The sequence below is a fragment of the Xiphophorus hellerii genome, chromosome 7, assembly GCF_003331165.1.
Source record: "Xiphophorus hellerii strain 12219 chromosome 7, Xiphophorus_hellerii-4.1, whole genome shotgun sequence".
Lineage (NCBI taxonomy): Eukaryota > Metazoa > Chordata > Actinopteri > Cyprinodontiformes > Poeciliidae > Xiphophorus > Xiphophorus hellerii.
The window spans coordinates 16,186,555-16,207,292 of NC_045678.1; the positions used below are offsets into that span (position 1 = coordinate 16,186,555).

The 20,738-nt window shown below is 38.1% G+C and overlaps 1 protein-coding gene across 2 annotated transcripts in view; it reads left to right on the forward strand.

Annotated features, from left to right (window-relative positions):
• Window positions 1–1,398: 1,398 nt before the first annotated feature.
• Window positions 1,399–20,738, forward strand: part of hs6st3b (heparan sulfate 6-O-sulfotransferase 3b) — a 77,607-nt gene continuing 58,267 nt past the window's right edge. Inside the window, exon 1 of one of the 2 annotated variants that reach the window (XM_032568557.1) lies at window positions 1,399–3,586. In XM_032568557.1, the coding sequence (XP_032424448.1) occupies window positions 3,042–3,586 (545 nt within the window). In that variant the 5' untranslated portion in view covers window positions 1,399–3,041. The remainder of the gene's footprint in view (window positions 3,587–20,738) is intronic. The other variant, XM_032568556.1, reaches the window with a different exon arrangement.

Below are 20,738 nucleotides of genomic sequence, written 5' to 3' on the forward strand. Positions count from 1 at the left end.
ATTTTTTATTTATGTAATTGTTTGCACAAGTTATAAAGTTATACAAATAGGTTTAAGTATTTTGCTTTTAATTTGAGGAAAAGCTACAGAATTGGAGGTCCCAGCCACTTTGTGCAGTGCACCAGTTGGTAACTATGTTTTTTAGGTATAAAGCAAAGACCTCGTCTCTTCAAAACTTTTTTCTTGTCATTGTGGGCAAAACGCTCTGACTATACACCGTCAATGAACTATATTTATTCTCCTGCTAATATTTAGGTCTTCTATGTTGGTGTTTACAAATTTTAACTGAGCTAAGATGGTGCCATTTTTTAATCACAGGCTTTATTCCTAAGTGGCACGTTATCAGTCGCTGACTATATCACTGGCTTGACTGGTGGTCCAGCAATTTCCAAGATTTGAGTCTTGGTGGCTCCTGGGTTGTTTTTGAACATTCTAGCTTGTTTCTTTTCATATGTAAATATAAAAGTTTGGCACCAGATGGTTAAAGCAACAACACAACTGGTTGTTCTATCGGTGTAGTTTGTGTAGTCTTATTGTATTAACAGTCAGAAGTAGCACTAAGTTGGTAGTTTGCTTCACTGCCAGTGATACAAAAAGTTTGGAAAATTGAAGGACTCTGGTTTATCCAACTATTAACTAGGTGGTTGAAATGTGAACAGAATTAAAAGTTACACAAGGAAAACTATCCCAAATACACAGTGTGAATGTTTGAACATTCCCCTGAGAGCAGGGTTTGATCAAGCCATGGATTGAACTTTAAAATCCAGCTGTGAAGCTAAACTTAAGTTCAAACAAATAATTGTCTCCTGATGATCACTCAAAACAAGATGTTTTTAATCAGTTAAGAGCAAAAGAAGAGTTCACATCTGTCCTGTTATTTAGTCCTTTCAGATTTCATTTTTAAATCCAACTTTAAATTTCAGGGCCATGCTTGTATAAACTCCTTCCTCACTGAATTGATAAAGCCACATTCTCCAACTTGAGCTCTCAAGTCTTAAACTAAAATGTACTAGCAAACCGAAAGTGCAGGGATAGAACTTGAGGGAATTACTCTTTCCAAGCCATTGCACCTCAGCGGTGGAAATGAGTCTCATTTAAAAAGCAGATAGAGGTATTCATTTTCAACCACGATTTTCCTTAAAATCAAATGTTCTAATTTGATTCCATTTTAATTTTTCTCAGTCGCTTCGGTGCATTTCTCAGAACACAATTGAAATTCTCACCACTTGCTCAGTCATCAAATCATTGTCACTTATGCACATCGAAAAGCAGTGTCTCATTTCTGCAAACAGGTCACAAATGCTTTTGGACAATCAATTCAAGTGAGTATGTACAATTCTCTGCTTTCTCTTACACTTTTGATTGCTTATGTAATATGGATCAAATTGTATTATATGGGTCCCTGTTGAATAGCCTCATCCTCCACAACATTTAAGCATAGGTTTGTTGTATAAGCCTTAGAGGCTTGAACAAGTTGTCATAATAAGGAAAGCATATAATCCTATACATTTACATTAGACTTTATTTTTCTAAATGTGTCCTACATTGCTCCCAGGTGAATCCTGGGTTTCTCCAACAAAAGTAAATGTGTGAAGCATTAGATCAACCAATGATCAACCAGTTTTCTGAAAGAGCTCGAAGGTCTTGATGCTGCATGTCTGACAATGGAATGACCAAGATTTCAGGTGAACAGCCAGAGAGAAGAAGAGGAAGAGGAGTGATGCTGGGGCAAAGGAGTTGGGAGACAAAACAGAAGACGAGGCAGAAAGCTGAGGACATATGCCAGTTTCCATCACTTGTTGTGACCCACAAGAAGATACTGATGGAGTTCCTCTTACTCTACTAATCATTCCTTAATCTCAGACAGACAGACTGACAGACAGACACACAGATAGATAGAGCAGCATTAATAATACAGCCGCTAAAGGCTACAAAAGGATTCAGACTGGAATAAAGAATCATCCTTGATCTGTTTATTGACCCAGAACATACAGACAGAGATACTATGCTTTTGATCACAACTTCTTTATGTGTTGTTGGATCTAAATTCAACCTGTAGCCAGGTAATTAAGTGAAAATTGCTGCTTGCTAAAAAGCACCAGTGTGGATAAGACAGAAAGTATCTGCAAAGAGGAATGGAAAATTTTCAGTTTGTGCAAACCTGGATGAGACATGCTTCAGAAAGACAGGTGGCTACCATAGCAGTCAATGTATTGATTTGAGAGGCTGAAAACAATACAAAGCCACCGTCTTATATGTAACAAATTTTGCAGACCTTGTTTTATTTTAAATTTTACTTCTAATGATAAAAGATTTTCTGATAGATATGTTTCTGTTTTTAATATTTAAAAGTGGAATGAATGTGTTTGAGAAGTATAGGGTTTAGGTATTTAAATATGGGTTTACATCTCTATTTTGTCTGTGTCTATCGTGCTTCTGGCTTCTCTCTCTGTAAAACAAGATTATGTGGTGAATAGGATAGGGGTATGAGCCGTGGAGCTCTCTCCCAGTCCATCCACGAGGAGGGCATAACGCGTGTCGGTTCAGATGCAGCAGCAGCAGCAGCATCCTCTCAAAAAGCAGCGCTTTCAGCTGAGCCAGTCAGTGAGTCTCAGCCCGTCCGTGCAGACAGGATGCAGCTGTCCGAGCAGAACTGAGCCTGTACAGGTGAAAGAGAGTGAAGCTAAAAACTCTCTGATCTCTTTGTTTCTTTATATATTTTTCCTCCCATTTCATCGGAGTGGTCGGAGCAGATGCAGCTTCACGGCGGCTTCAGAAGTTGGACAGCCCCAGATTTGCATGCCATGACTCTTGAATCTGGACATTCCCAAGGCAGCGCAGCGCAGACGGCGTGGATCATTTTAAAAGCCATTTCGTCTGTCCACATCACGCGTGTCAGGAGGGTGATCAACATGTGGCGCTTTAAATAATGAAATTAATAATAAAAAAAGAAATGAAGGAATACTGATCTCCGTCCGAACAGCCCCCGGGTGATACCTGTTATTTACAGTAATGGAATGAAGACACTATCCTGAGATATAATGGATGAGAGATCCAGCAAGCTCATCTTGGTTCCCATCTTGGCAGTCCTTTTTGTCATGATAGGTTATCAGTACATTTGTCCAGCGGGCAGCAATTCGTGCCACTTTAAGTCCGAGGAGAGACTCAGAGGGGTGAGCCTGCTTTCTTCCCCGTATCAGGACGCCGATGACTTCTACAGAGATTCCGACCTGGACGATGACGGTCCGCCGAAGCTGCCGTCCAAATTTAACTTCACCGAGAGAGACCTGGACAGACACGTGGAGTTCAACATCAAAGGGGACGACGTGATCGTGTTCCTGCACATCCAGAAGACCGGCGGGACCACTTTCGGCAGGCATCTGGTGAGGAATATTCGTTTGGAGCAGCCGTGCGACTGCAAGCCCGGCCAGAAGAAGTGCACCTGCCACCGGCCGGGCAAAGAGGAGTCCTGGCTCTTCTCCCGGTTCTCCACGGGCTGGAGCTGCGGGCTGCACGCGGACTGGACCGAGCTGACGAACTGCGTTCCGGTCGTAATGGATAAGAAGGAGGCCCAGAGGAATAAAAGGTATTAAATTAACAGGCTCCCTACCCCGTGACGTTTAAAAACTGCTGCAGGTTATAAACAAAGGATTGAGAAGGAATTTGTGATAAATGCTAAAATATTGTCTTATGCAAAATTCTGGTGTAACAACCTATATTATTCGCTTATCTTTGTAACAATTAGGTGAATGCATTTATGTTACATTTCATGTCATTCTCAGTAAATACGCCCCTATGCAACTCTTTAACCACTTCTAACTTTTCTATTCAGCAAGTGTTCTTTGGTTCATTTAATTACAACCTCTGTGTATCCATCTTTTAAAGGCTGTTTCAGTTAGAACAATCAATGCTTTTAGCTCCCAGGAAAAAAAACAAAACAAAACATTTGAAAGTGGTGCTTTTTTAGGCAAAAATTTTTAAAGTCAGACTTGTTCAGCTCATTTTATTTCCCCTGAACCACAACATTTACACATCTGTAGGCACCATTTCAATCATATTTTCACCTTTTATACAGAAAAACATGAAAGTGGTCATCAGATTTGAAGGGCCACCTTCCAAACAATACTAAATGCCCTTTGATAACCAGATCAAACCTTTGGCAAAAATAAAATCTAGTAAAAATGTAGGGGAAAACAGATCCATGCGCTAGCTTGCATAGAGGGTCAATAAGTGTTGATAATCGTTAACTTTTCTTCCTCAAAAATATTCATGTTATTGCATTGTATTTTATTGTGCTTTAGTGTGATCTAAAAATGAAAATACTATGATAACTAGAAACCCAACAATACCAGGTTTTTCACCTAAACTGACTGGATGGGTAGAGAGGATGTTAGCTGATCTTAGATGCAGCTAACAAGCCCATGTTAACCACAGAGGAGCTGCAGGGATCCACAGGTCAGGTGTGATAAGCTGTCCACAAAGTTGCAGATAGAAAGCCATTGTTGAAAGAAAGTCTCCTTTAAAATGTGCCACAGGTCATGCAGAAGAGTGAAAAAGCAAATGTGGAAAAAGTTTCATCTGGTCAAATTTGATGAAAATTGATCTTTCTAACCTACATTCAAAATACTATGTTGGGTGAGAAAGTAATACTGCACATAACCCTTAGCAAATGGGTGGAACATGGTGGTGGTGGCATTATGTTGTTCAGATGCTTTTTGTCCACACTGATAAGCAAACTGGTCAGAATTGACAGACAGTGGAAACTAAAGAAAATATGTCAGATAATGCAACAAATGCAGGTAATGTTTTGACTGTCATGAGGACACTGTGTCCTCTTATCCAGTCTCACTGAACTTAAGCTACACAGCAAAGAAAAATTGATTAAAAATTACAATATCTACATATGCAAACCTAGTAGAGGCATACTTCAAAACTTTGTAACTGTAATTGAGGCAAAATATACTTGTAAATGCTTGAACACCATGTTTCTATTTTAATCCATTTCAGAATAATGCACTATATTGTGTTGGCCTACAAAGTCAAAACAAAACAGTTTGATGTTTCTTGTTGTAAGGTGACAAAATGTCTAAAAACTCAAAGGGCCTTAACACTTTTGCAAGTTCATAGCCTTTGTTTTGTCTGAAAACTTGGACTGTGTCTACAGGTGTAATAAATCTGAGGCCAGTGGTGGTTCCTGCATGAATGAAGGCTGGTTTTCTGCTGCCCTTGAACCAGTCAAAATGAAGAGAAGGAATTCTGGGGTGTAATAAAATGCCCTGCTGTCCTAAACAAAGCACGTAAAATATAAAATAGATATGTTGTCTTTTTTTTGGTGCTGAAGCTTACTTACCCCCACACCTCGCTGACCTTTACCGCTATCCATATTGCCTAAAGGTGTCTTTTTGGTGTATAAAATTAATTAAATTGTCTTTTTTTTCTAACAAAATCTTGATTTCTTACCATCTCAGCGAGTGACTTGCTTCAAATTACAATTACTGCACAAGCTTGATGTTATCTGAGAGAAAAAGCAATGAAGATAATAATTTAAAATTCACTGGGTCTATTTTAGACTGCTGCATCCACTACAGACACTTGCAATTACTGGCATAAAAGAGATGCAAAGAGGCACATAGCAATGAGTGCACAAGCAACATACTATATATGCTATATGTCCATGTGTCTATTTTTCAGCGCAGTAAGCACGTCTGAGCTCACGGAGTTTCAAAGCAGCATTAGGTTTCCAGACTATTCATTAAACAAGGACATTAAAAAGTCAGTGTGCCAGAAATGCACGCAGCACACGCAAAGAGCGCTGACCAAAATGTCTCGTCACGTAAGCTGGGTTTCTGAACTGCAGAGAACGTCCTTCCTCTTTCAGAAAAAATACAATCATCCAGCAAAGCACGCAAGCACATGATTTATTTCTGCTGTGCCAAGTGTTTTCTGTACTCTGGGAAGTGCTCACTGGATGCGACAGCTCTTCATTTCACAGCTGCAGCATCTGTTCTGCACTTACAATCCTCCCGCTGCTTGTTCTTCAGTGGCCTCCCGCAGCATCTATTCTGAGGCTTCTCCTTCTCAACATGACACATTGCAGTTAGATTTCCTTTCTGGCCAGCCATTATTTTTCGGTGGATTTTTTTTTTTTTTTGATTGGGATTTGTTTAATGAAAGGAGTATTAGCCCAATAATACATTCATTAAATTAAACAACTGGTCAGAGTGAAGACAGTACCATTGTACTTTCTAATAAGTAATAAAAGTGTTGAAATCTGCCAACAAAAACCTTTGAGGTTGCACTGAGAGAATACAAACAGAATGTCAATATCAATTCAGATACCCTGCCCTTGTATTGTGGGTGCACACTCCTCAGATTGACTTTCCTCACACATGCAAGTTGCTGGCTCCTGCGGTGGCAGTAAGAAGAGGTAAAGGAAGGCTGCGATGGCATCCCTCGCGTGGCCTTGCGTGGCCTTTTCAGCCAAGCAGGGTGCGGTGCACGGTGCGTCAGCTGTGCGGCCCAGGAAAGGTCAGGCGTGTCAGGCTGGATCAGTGCGCGTGTCCTGCGGCGTGGCGTCTCTGGAGTGTGCCGTCAGTCAGGGGAGAAGTAGAGCAGGCAGGTCGACCCTCTACGGGGGCATTGTGGAGAAGCAAACCTTTAAGTGCTGTCCTCTTAAGTTGCTTTGGTATTACTTATCTGTTTGCATTGGGGTGGGGCTCACCGAGCAGGTAGTTTTCCTCTTCGGGAAAAAATTCTAAAGGCCTGCAGAGTCTTGAGGAGTGCTGGAAGAATTATTTCTGATTGCTACATGTTCATTATCCAACTTTACAGTCTGGAATTACTCATGTAGATATATTCAGTGTGACACTGGGACACAGCGCAAGAAGCAGCTTTGCAAAATTTATTTCATACAAATGCAAAGAAAGATCTTGAGTAAATCATGTCCTCGGGAGTCTATGTAGTAAAAGGCTGCACTTAAAAATCACAGAAATATTTGATAGGGCTTGCCATCAAAATCAAAACAGGTTTATTTTGTTTCTCACTGTTGCATTTCTTTCATTCTTTCATCCTCAAACATCTGTCAATGACACAAGTGAAGCAGCAATAACACAGTCGAGGAGGCAAAACTATAACTATAAATCATACAGTTTGAAATCTTTACGTTTAGAAATACAGAATACACCTCAAATAAATCAGTGTCACTTACAGTTGGACTTTGGTCCTCCCAATTTTTTTTATAGATATGTAGAGCTATTTATTCTATTTTTATTCTCACAGAGCTTTAGGATAAAAAAAAAAAACAACAGAAAAACATGCGAGTATGTTGTATGCATTGCTGCATAGATGCTTTGTCACACATCCTTTCAGTTAACTGTCTAAACAAGCACAATCAGGAGACTATACCATATGTGCTTATTTAGTGATGGCTCCTTCCTATAGCTAAGACAGAAATAGAAATGTATGTTGCTTTGCAAAGTCATTACTGTTAAGGAATTGATTATGAGCGTCTTTTTAATACAATGGATAAAATGAGGCGGAATCCCCCCTTTTCAGTGAACTGATGTAAATTTACCATAATGCAGACATATTTTTTAATACTTCAAACTTGTATGAGATAAAGTCACACTGACACAGGTGAGGTCAATTGTTTATACTCATCATTAAAATGTGTGGTTGTCGTCATACATTTGTCATCTTATTTATACAAGATATAAATATGTCTTATAATTATCTAGCACAGCTACCATGATCTGTAGATCGGTTTTTATTTGCCATCCAGACATGAAAAGCACATCAGACATTTACACTTCTATACAGTACTGAGTTTAAAGCATTTCTGTTGTAATTATTTGTCTAGGTTAAATGTGGATTGATTGACCACAACTGGGTTTTGGGTTGGATCCAGCAGACAAGACAATTGGTTAAACTTATTGCTACCAAAAACTGAGTTTAGAAGAATAACCCCTAAAATAGATTACTGAATATTAAATATTTTGGATAAAGTTAATGATTTTGAATTTTGTTTAAATCTGCATTAAAAAGATCAGGTTGGTATACATAGTCAACAACAGCATATTGTTTTTATAAGAAAAGACAACAAAGCACAACAAACCCAAACATAAAAATTCAATCTTAGTAATACTTCATAAAATGTTGCACTAGTTTGCCCTATTACTTAGCACGTAAAAGGTTAACATTATTGTAAATGAACCAACTCATTATCTAATGTATTGAGACATAACTCTACCATCTTACCATTTCTTATTTCATCTTGTGGAAGATTTTCCACAACATCTAGTCAAGAGAGTGTATACCTGAAAATGGCAACATAATGATGGGACTCCTTATCTTTTTTCTATATTAGCGAACTCGGTGACAATGTTTGACTTAATGTTTGATTAAAAGTGTCTAACTTCTGTCCCAACAACATTTTTCTTAAAAAAAGATTAACCCGGCCTTTTTGTTTGTTTGTGTGTAACAACAGAGCATATTTTTTACATGTGTCTGATGCTGCTGATGCACTTGCCCCTTATAGATGTTTAGCCACTAGTTTAAAACTATAAACTTCTTCTCTGCTTCTGGCCAGCATTGTTACTCTGATTTGCACGAATAGATATCAGAACACTCCTAGCTGTTTCATAAGAGTAGATTCATTTATATTAGCAAACCATGCAATAGTGACGCAAGCCTCACTTTTCTCCACATAATCAGTATTTTATTGGGGAAGGTTTTCCACAGTGTTTAGCTGTCAAAATGTTATTTTGAGAACACAGTTTTTGATGATACCCAAACCCTAAAAGAAAGTGTGAAAGCTAAAACTAAGCACTGGCAAATATTGATTCATTGAGATCTGTTGACTTTAACAAATGATTTTAGAAAGCATTGTTTTACCTGACAAACACTGAGATTATAGCTCAATGTAGTTGCTTCAGTGATCTGGCTGTATACTTCCAATCTCAGGTATTTGCTCTACCTTGCTTTCTTCTAAGAAAGGCATCCATATGTCCTGCATAGAAGATCTTTGTCAAAAAAATTGCTCACTCCATGCTTTATCTGGAATTACAAGTGGTCACACATCTATGTGTTATATTCTCTTGAAAAAAAAACCTTCTTTATGCAAAACAACACTCCATGTCCCATTTACAACAATAGCCCATCTGACACGGCAGGTTCAGATAATACAAAATCACCCATGCGTGGTTCTCACTTCCCATTTTTAAGAGAGGTGTGGCAAAAAAGGCTTTCTTGTTGTCAAACGTGCTTTTAAAATGAATTATTTGCTTTGGAAAAACAATAAAAAGGCTGATTATGATTAATTTATCTTTCATACTTTTAATATTTATAGATTTTAAAGTAAGAAATAAATCATGCATCATTAATTTTAAACTCTATAGTATGATATGTGCTTTTTAAGTCAAATAATGTATTTTCTTTACTGATGAAGTGCCTATTACAGAAGCCAGTTCTCATCACTCCACCTAAACTAAGATTGTTCAAATGTATGGAATAACTTCCTTTTGTTAAGAAATGCTAATAGAACTTTTATTAACATAAAAAACAGATCAATGAGATATAAGTATCCACTCTATTTGGCCTTATCCCTTTTGAAACAGTTCTATTTACTTCCCTGTTATACTTGCTAGCATGCCTTGCAGGAAGGTTTAAAAATCCTTAAATAAAGTCAACCTTCACAGTTTCACTCTGACCTCTTTAGAGAAATCAATTTTTATTTTGAGTGCATTTATTCACATGAGGAAAACAATTCAAAATGGTTGAAACAACTACTGGAAGCCCACAAACATAATGGATGCACTTTTAAAAATGTATGCTTTAATTTTGTAAGAGGATCAGCTTCAATTAGTAATGTCTAATTAACTCTCCCTGAAGTAAGTAATGTGAGGTCACACAGAGGCCTATTTCTTTTAGGTGCTAAAATCTAGGCAGGATAAGGATCTGAGATTAGCTGGCCAACAAGCACAGTGAAGAGGATTTTAAAGATGGTAAAAAAGAAAGAAAACCCTGGGAGCTAACTGTTAGAGAAAAGAAAAGGTTTGCTAAACTTTACTCCCACTTTAGCTGAAATTATATGCTTAGGTCAGTTAGATTTAGCTTTTTGGCAATAAGCTCCCCAGGTAGTTTGTTAATAAAAAACTGCAGCCAAATGTTAAGCATGGTGGAGGATCTCTGATGCCCCTGTTGCCTGTTTCTATTCCAAAGTGTTGGGAAGCTTGCATGGGATTATTAACTTTTTAAAATACTAGGAGATTTTAAATAGAAATCCAAAGAACTCTACCACTGAGAATTGATTACCATCGGGTGTTTTAGCAGGATAATGAACTGAAACACATGGCCAAATCAACAAAGAAACAGTACAGCTGAGATGAAAATTCCTCCATGGTTGTTTAATCAAAGCTTGTGAAATATTAACAGAGAGGATAAAGTCCTGTCTTATTTGTAAAAGGGCGACACCAAAGTATTGACAGTTCTGATGTAGTGCTATTATTTTTGTTTAAAATAACATTTTTAAACTTAATATTTTTGTCATAACACCAAATGAATGTAATAAAATTAAGTGGAGGAGTGTTTTTTTTTTTCTGTAAAATTAAACCAGACCAAAACTGGTCACCATAATTTGACCAGTTTCACTTCACTTAGGCTCTGTTACATTAACAGAGCCTAAGTGAAGAAAACTGAAAATGTCCCATCAATTGTACTTTAATTTGAAACATATCCAATTAAAACAAATTTTAGTATTATATGCTCATGTTAGTAAGAGAAGGCTTGCTTTGTTGCCACACTTAAACCTTCTCTGAGCAGTTCAAATATAAAAGTTTAATTTAACATGGTCAGACGAGCGCATGGATGAATACCGCTGTAGCACATCAGGGATTCACACGTTTCCAGCTGTTCCTGGCTGTGTTCTCCTGCTCTGGAAGGAGGTGAGAGTGCAGGACTTTAATGAGACAGCGAAACATCAGCACAGCTGACGCCCTGCGGTCACAGATCAGCTTGAATGAGGGAAGCTGGGTGGATTTACAGTTCTGGGCACATCGTTCTGATGTAGGAGGCAGACCGCTCATCAGTATGACGGGGTGTTTATAGTGTGTGAAGCTCAGAGTGCCCTTGTAGGCCGTCCAGGGCACGAAAATTGCTTTTCATGTGTCGTTAATTCAAGTCGTCATTGCTGGTAGGCCTGAGCAGTAATTCAGTTGGTCTGATAATTAAGTGCTACCTCCACAGAGGGAGCAGCGGCATATGCGAAACATTTGTTTAACGTCATAATAAATATGTTTCAAATTTGACTCAAGATTTGCTTCGGAGGAAACATATTCCATGAAACCTTAGCTGCCAATTAATGCTCAGTAATTTTAGTTGCTTATTTATGTTTATTTTGAATTGATAACCAAAGCAAATCCCTGTGATCCTAGAAAAGTGTGAACATTTTTTTCTTAATTCAATTAGAGTCTGAACATTCATTGAATATCTAAATAAACAAAAGTAGCTCTCATATCTGCAGTTATAAAATATACTTTAATGGATATTTGTCAATATTCATTTAGTTTGGGAAATGGGTCTGTGTCGTTTACTTATTTATTTTTATTTTTTTCCCTAAAAGCCACTTAAGATAATGAAAACTCTGAAGCTTGGCAGAAAATATCTGCTGGTCAGGCAAATATGATTTTCCAAGAATCTGATTCAGCTCTTTTATTCTAAGAAGTGAAATTTGTTGCACTGGAGGGATACATTTGTACCCCTTCAAAAGATGATGCACTTAATTAGATTTTTTTTCACGTTACTGCTATTTTATCAGCTTTGTGTGTTAACACAGCGGCAGATTTCAGGTTTGTTATGTAATATGAGCTTTTGATTAGAAGCAGGTCTCTAGCCTGAAATAAAACAAAGAAAATCAAAAACCCTTTAACTTATCTTCATAGTTGTAGTTATCAGATTGATAAGAACAAGACAGTAGGTGTAGTGATGTGGTGATTTCTATTTAATGTCCCCGTGATGTTAATTTTGTGGTAAGCAGCTCAGATGCTCCTGAAATTAGGGGCACAATGATATTTGTATGTAGGTTACACCCATTTCTTGTATCTCATTTTCAAAATGGGAAACACAGGAGAAGCTAGTTCAATAAGGGAGATATGGCTTGATCTTCATGATTCTGCAAAAGACTGTAAAAGAAATAGATTTTCCCACCAACATCATTGCTCATGCCTACAGCCAGAGCAATGATTAAAAAGTTGTTAAAGAATTAAAACTGTGACTGGATGAGAACTCTAATTTATCTTGCTGACACACACACGCATAGTAGAGGAAGGTGAGGAAGATAAAGAATGTCTCAGTGTTGGAGAACTGGAGCAGTCTTTTTATGAGTGACATTACGCTAGCGTAATAAAAGACTAATTTATTTTAAGGCTCTCAACACATCTTTACCAGTGATGCCAGTGAAAGTGGTGGGGACCTTTGTTCAGACTTGGTGTGACTTGACGGATTCACATATCAAAGAGGAATAGTATGACAGCATAGGTGACTGGCTGCGTTGTTTCTCTGGTTCCTACAAGGGCCGACGAAAGGAGCACACCAAGAATAACCGCGTCTTGAGTTGATTTATTGTAGGAAACCTGGAGAAAGGTCATCTGTCCTTATTCAGGGCGAGCTGGTGACATGTAAGTCATACTGTGGGGAGGCTAGGTTAAGCAGAATGCCTCACACAGCTCCTCCATTTGGATTCAGAGGCTCAATGAGCACCTGGCACACTTAAAGTGTAAGTGCAGGTAGAGTCACCTTCACAGACTAATCCTCTGCTGCATGATCGTGCCACCCAGCAGGATTAAGTTCTCTGTGTTTTTGATGTTGTAACAATTTGTGCTGGCTGGCGGTTTGGTGCAGCGACTAAAACTTTTAAGTGCCGCACCTCTGAATGGCCCCACAAGGAGAGCTGCAACGACATTTGTGTATGAGAAATATTGCACCAAAATTGCCCACAGCATGTGAAATCTGTTCAGCAAATCGAATATTTACTGCTGGGCTCCTCTCCATCTTTTCTATCGTGTGGATGCAGTCAGACTTGGGAGAGGAATCTGAATAATCACACTTAACAGATTGAAGTCCAGATTGCCTCTTAAAATCCTGCATTTATAAATAGGTTTGTTCTTCTTTAATTTGAGAAGTTATTTAGATGTTTGAGCAGAACCACACTGTGTTGAAACTCTTTTTCATTCATTTTTCATTTAGTGTGTACGATGCCTTTAAAAAAAGATTTATTTTTTACGCTTTGTCAAATTTGTGGTTGTACCATGAAAAATGATAGATGGTTTTCAAAATGTTTTACAAATAAAAAACTGAGCATTTGTATTTAGCCTCTGAGTCAGTACTTACTGTAATTGCACCTTTAAGTCTCCTGAGGTATCCATCTATCAGCTGTGCACATCTATAGACTGATTGTTTCCTCTGCTCTTCCATCTAACATACCTGGATCCCACTGAAAGAAGTGCAACAATTTTCAAGCTGTGCCAATGTTCTCAATTGGGTTTAGGTCAGGATTTTGACCAGGCCATTGTAATATATGCATACACTTTGATCCAAACCAGCTCTGGCTACATGTTGTCCTGCTTAAGGTTGAACTTTCACCCCAGCGTCAAGTGTTTGGCTGATTTTATTACGAGTCTCTCCCATATTTAGTTCCATACATCCTACCATCAACTTTACATCTCGTCCCACAGAGGTTTCCCACATCATGACTCTGCCACTAACATCCCTAACAAACCTTAAAAAAGTTGTCGCAGAGTACTTGTGTTTAGGCTGAGATTAAATTGCACACATCTGGATTTGAACTACAAATTACTGGATCTTATTTACAAATATCAGTGAATATGGTTGAGAACAAATGTATTTTTATTAGTAAAAAAAAACAACCAAAAGCATAAAATCCCTCGCTTCAGGTTGTCACATAAAATCTCACTAAAATGCATTCGATTTAGTGGTTGAAATGTGTTGTGAGTATTTATTCTTCCGCAAGAAACTTTAATATTTACAGTGAAACAAATTCATAGCTGAATGTTGCACTAACACTATTATAAAAATATATGAATAACTTCCATTTTCTGTGTTATGGGAATCAAATAGTAGTTTCTTTCTCAGTTGAAAAGAATTTCATCCTTGGAAACAATTTCTGTTCACACCCGTCTACAGTGTTGCAGCATAAATGAAGTCCCGGGCCGCAGTGTAATAAGTATGCATTAAAAAACTGTCTCTATAAGCGTACGGTGCTCAAGATTGGGGTAACATCTTGTGACATCACAGCGTGCTGGAGTGGAACAAATAGCATTATGTCTCAGCACGTTTTACGACACAGCACATCAAGCTCATGGTAGGAATCTGATGTCCCTCAGCGTGAGTCATTCCCTCTCGACATGGCAGATGAATGGCTAAAAGACAGAGCTTTTAAATCCCACCCACAAATCCTGGGATCACTTAACTTCTCATCAGTCCCCATCCAGCGAGGACGAGTCGACCACGACGTGCTTCATTCATCATTCCGTGTGAGGCTCCATCTCTCACTTTCGGAAACCGAGTTGTGCCTTTTGTTTATCCTCAAGTCGGCCGTGATGAGAGGAAAATGTCCCGACACCGGTGGCGTTTCCTGCACTAGGTGGTGCCAGGCATGTCTGTGAATCAAAAGAAGTCACGGAGAAAAGAAACAGCATTAAGTGTCTTTGAGTGCCTCTTCTGAATGATGAAAACGTGTCTCAGTGTCATCAGGAGGTAGATTATTCCATTACTGGGTACTTCAGGCTTGGCTCTATATTTGAGTATAGTGCTGTAAATACAAGCGAACTTATCATGTGCTTCTTGTGTGCGTATACTGAAACAATTGAAAAAGCCACTTTGATAGCTTTCAGTAGCAGTGTTGCTATGCACTTGCAATGTAAAGTAGGGTGCTATCATGACTAATGGACCAAACCTGGATCTTTTATCGACTTTTACAAAAAGAGTCAGGGATTGATTTGACTGCTTATACCGCCGCTATAATCTCCCCTCCATTGATACGGTTTCACAGCCATTTGTAAAACTGCAGCTACAGCCCTTTTTTAACATCAGGTGTCATGTTGAATTTAATCATATTCGACTCAGTGTGGTGCCAAGCTCTGTTTTTCTTTGAAGTTTGGCTCACCTTGTCAGGTCTATATAGCATATAATGAACAAATATGTGTGTGGGAGCAACATTTAGGTTTTGGAAGTTCAAGATGAGAAACACAAGTTTTTTCGAGGCCACTTTGCTCCCCCGCACAAATAACATTCTGCAACAAAATTCTGATTTGAACCAAAGTGAAAACCAAGAAATAAGGAACAGCTGTCTGGTCAAACAGAGATGAAAGCAACATCAGAAAGGAAGACAAAAAAAGAGAACGGTTGGCAAAAGGACGCCTGATTTTTGCAATCAAAACTTAAAGCTGGAGTAGTTTTTTTTCCAAATATGATATAATATAATGGCTTTGTCACATTAATATTTCTTGATGCTGACTTTCTTGGCAACTAAGAAGTTTCCAAAATGTAATTGTCACTATATATTAACATTGAGTAAAAACTAAGCCTTCAATGGGTTCTATTTTACAATAATTTATAATAGAAAAACAGTAACCGTGTTGCTGAGGTAATATAACATGTATTTTTAAAGCTTACAGTTCAAAATGTTTTGTAAATTATTTTTAGTTTTCAAAGTAACATGTTGTTATATTGCCATTTTTTAAAGAGAACAAGTATGCTAAGCCTACATAGGCTAGTTATTTAGCCATCTTAAGGTTAAATAACATCATTTAATGTATATTTACAATACATTCCAATGTATTGATCCGAATTGGCCAAATTTAGAGAAACATCTTTGTTTGGATGTGACAAAGTGACTGTATCTTGCTGGCTCATTAGTAGGATGCAGATGTTTTTAACAAGTGGCAGAAAACCAACTATGTTTTTTAAGAAAATAAATTGCCTTTCAAATAAGATAAAATATAATTATCTCCTGTTCCACAGGAGATAATTATATATACATATAAGTCTTATCTTATATGTTTTTAATGTTGCCTTTATCTGCAAAGTGGATCAAGATGGATATGGTAGATGTAATTATTAACAAGATTTTTCTCTGAGAAATGTGTTTAATATGACGCATTCTACAAAAAGTATATTTAAGATGCTAGAATAATGTGTTTGGATAACTAATGGGATTCATTTGAAGTTTCTGTCGACCACAGTTAAGAAAATTGGCAGCAGTACAGAAAAGAAAGGAAATGTTTTTGAGGCAAATTAAGTAAAGAAATTATGTTTTCTAAGCTGTCAACCTCCTACTGTGATGCTTCAAAATGTTAATGGAAAAAGATGAGTGCATTTAAAATATTTTTCATGTAAAAATAAATTATGCATTTTGAATTCAATGTAAAAAAACTGAAACAGTTTCACAACAAATTCAATTAAGAGTGCTTTATCGGATTTGCTGTCTGAAACTGAGTCCCGAAGCTACGTCTTATCTCTTTAAGTGAGAAAAGGACGGAGAGTAGCTTTGAGCAACCGGTTTAGCTCAAGACTGTATCCTTGCAGATGATTGATTCAGGTACAGTGAGGAGGCAGAGGAGAAATCGGGCTTCGGGCTGTGTCCGTTACTCACATGGCGTTACCACACAGAAAGCATTTATCACCAAATACCAAAAGGATTCAGTTATGGGGGAAAACTCAAACTAGTCTAACCGCTTATATGCAATCTATCCAACGCCACAGAAACCCCCCCCAAAAAACGAAACTAAAAAACAGCTCTAGAGACTGGCTCCACATCCATTTCCCCCGTAGTAGTAGGATCCTCCCAAAGTAATGCCTTGCTCGTACAATTTAGGACAAAATACTGTATGTACTAGATTTGTTGAGTTATCAGATGGCAAATTATGTCTTACAAAAGTGATTCTATCCTCTTGGTGTTTTGTCACTATAATTAATCTGTTAAAATGACAACTGTTAGGTTCAGAAATACATTTCGGGTAGATTTCAGCCGGGTGAACCAGTTTGAATTTCAATACATCAGTCCTGCTGGTGCGATTTTCTGGACTGCTGCCCTGGGCAAGATTCTCCTTCTGCACCTAGAATATTTATAAAATTTTTAAATTTTATTTACTCAAGAGCGACAGTGTGAATTGAAGAACAATCTGAGTAACATGAGTATAAATGCACTTAGGTGCATCCGAAGACTGATTTTGTATGTAGGTTACACAAATAGATTTTTAGTATATTCTGAGAAAACTCCATATTTTCTTTAACAGATAAAAACATGGGATTTAAAAGAAATCTGATATTAATGTGAGTTGATATCATAAGGTGAGTTGATTCTAAGAAAGCATTAAAATATCTATTCAGGATTCTAGTGTGGTTGTGCTTTTGTGTCTTCCCTGAATCCAATTCAAGCCTGACTGACATCATGTAACTCTTTTTACAAAGAGATACATATCAGAAGAAACATCATGGTAAAATTAAAAAGATTGCTTTAAAAACATAATTCTAGCAGGGGTGTGAATAATCTTGGGCCGACGTGTATATAAACAGAGATGAATTGATTGATTATCCCCTCCTGACAGATTGCCACCTTTGGCGGTGAGCCAGAATTGTCTGAACTTATCCTGATTGTATCTCATAAATCCATGGGTTTCAAAACTCAGCTCATATTTAATTTAGATTAATCTTCATGTTTTCCATGCAGGATTGACTGTTTTCTTAGTTTGATATGTAAAAAATTACTTAGACATATTACAATCTATTGCACATTTATGGACTGTCTATGGAAAAGTAGATTAAATTCCTCTCAACTCCATTTTTTCCAATCTGTAAATTATAAAATACCTGTGTGCTAAAACAATAATTATTAAAAAGAATAACAAACATGCTGGCAAGATTCTAACACACTTTAATGTTGGGGTAAAGCGAAAGAGATGTTCCTTATATTGCAGGTAAAGTGGTTTCCAATTCTGTGAGGCATTTTATCTTAATGTAAAGTACCTAACTTAAGTGATATTTGAATAATTAGTTTAAATGATGTATAATTGGCTTACCAAGTGGATGTTAGCGATCTACTTCTGCTTCTCGAATCTAATAAGAGAACACATGGCGTGTGATGACTGGAATTTGAGATGGAAAACGTGTCGGATCCGTTTCAACACCTGGAAACTCTCCATTGTGTTTATGCCAATGCGTTGCTGTTTTGCTGTTGTTTTTTAGGTCTAACAGATGCGAGCTGTAATAGGACTAAATCACTCTGGCCAGCAGGCTACCTTTGCCCTGCGTGGCTAAATCACCTTCAGAAGCCTTGCTATTCATCCAACAATCTTTTAGTTCACTTTATAATGCTTAAGAGTTCAGAGTTGGCTGTAGAGTTTTCTCTTGCGTTCGAAAGACTACAGCAAAACACGGTTCTGTAGGAGAGCATCAAAGACAACGATTCATCGTTGCGTGTTCGTGCGACTCGACTCGCTCAAATTGTACATTTGATCGACGTACAATTTGATCAAACGCATCACTATGAAGAGGGCTCGAACGTGCGCACACAAATTCTGGTTCTAATGAGGAGCTAATGAGGGCTCTCCATCAGTGGCTAATTAGACATAGGTCTTCTTGTCAACCAGAAATAAATGTTCCACTATATATTTGGGTTCAAGCACACACTGTGGTCAAATATTTGAAAAGACAAATGAAACTGCCAAGAACCACAACCACAGATCTATTTTTTTTTTCCTTATATTTGGCCTTGAGTATTATGGTGCACAAGCTGTACTCCCTCCTACGCGCGTCTACCATTAGCTATGATAATGGATTTCTCAGTGGGGCGAGGCGGTATGTTTAGAGACTGTGAAATAATGAGTTTCTGTACAGCAGGACATTCCTTATGGTCAGGGTGGCGGCTAAAGCTAAAGCTTGTTAAAGATTAAATGCTGTTATTGAGCTTGCAGGCCAGTTAAAAGTCAATCATTTAAGATAAAGAAACCTACAAAAGTATTCATACCCCTTCATCATGTTAGGTGACGTTACAACCAAAAACTTCAATGTTGTTTGGGATCTTAGACCAACTCAAAGTAAATGAGACATAGCTTTTCAATTTGTTTGTTTAAATAAATACATCTGGAAAAAAAGGTGGATAGTTTTGCATTCATCACCCACCTGTATCAATAATGTCAGGAAGTGTTTCTAACAGCTTTGCATTTCTAGAGATGGAAAATAGCTTAAGGTTTCCCTTCTTTTCATCTCCCTCCACCTTTTCATAAATTCTGACCTGCTTCCTTGTCTCTACTGAAGTAAAGCCTTCCCACACCATGATACAGCCACCCCCATGTTTCACAGTGGCAATGGTTAGTTGAGGGGAACTTGCAATGTTAGTTTTCTGCTAGTCAAATGTTTGCCATAAATTTTAAACAAGGAACCATGTTCCCTCTCGCCCGGAATGTTAGCTGGAGATAGGCACCAGCACCTCCCGACCCCACTAGGGACAAGGGTGTAAGAAAATGGATGGATGGATGGATGGAACCATCTTCCACGTTTGTTGTGTCCTGGACGTAGCTTGTGAGACCCCGCAAGTTGGATCTGTTATAACTTTCTTATAACAAGGGTTTTTTTATTATACAGTGCTCACTAAGAGCACTGTAGAAGCCCTAACTTGTTCCCTGGTACCCTGGTTCACTAATGCTTTCTAACTAAAATCTGAAGCCTTCAAGAAATATCTTTATTTAATGAAACGATTAAACTATGGTACATTGTACTAATGAGATATTTGAAAGTCGTTGGTTGCACTGGATTTTATATGGGGGTATCAGAGTAAAATGGGTTGTATACAGACAAACAGCACATAATTCAGATTGTTCAGAATTTAAAAACCACCTTTCTTCCACGTCATAATTACAGACTCCTTTGTGTCGGTCTGCAGCATTACACTCCAATAAAATCCACTGAGGTTTGTGGTTTAGTATCTTGATTTCAACCTCACAGTTCATTCTGGCTGTTTTAAAGCATTGGCTCATGTCCAACTGAGTATTTGTTTTGGGATTTTTGTAAAAAATTATAGGTGGATCTAAAATTAAGTGGTTTATTTTCTCTGTAGGATATCATTCGGTCCCTTCAACTAGTCGCTCCTGCTTTGTATGGTGCTGTCTTAATATCCATCCATGCATTATCTTACATGCTTATCCCTGAGGTAGCGAGGGGTGTTGGTGCCTATCTTCAGCGGTCAATGGGCGAGAGGTGGGGTATGCTTTGGGCAGGTCGCCAGTCCATTGCAGGGCAACACATAGACAGAGCTAACAACCATGCACACACACACCCTCACCTAAGGAGGATTTAGAGAGATCAATCAATCTGACAATCATGTTTTGGGACGGTGGGAGAAAGCCGGATTACCTGGAGAGAGCTCACACATGCAAACTCTTGGTCCAGCATTGTCTTGCTGCAAGGCAACAGTTCTACCAGCTGCGCCACTGTGTAGACCCGTTATGTTAATACTAATAAGAAAATCTAAAGACTTAAAACAAGATGTATCCATAGGGAGCCTTTCCACAGAGTTTTCATTCTGCTGTTTACCTTGAAATGAAAAGCGTCGCGATATAAGGCTACACATCTAAGTCGAATTTTAATAGTTTAAATAGCAAAGACACGGACCGAAGCTCTCTGAGGACCTTTACAGCAGCGCTTTATAATTCAGAGCAAACAGACGC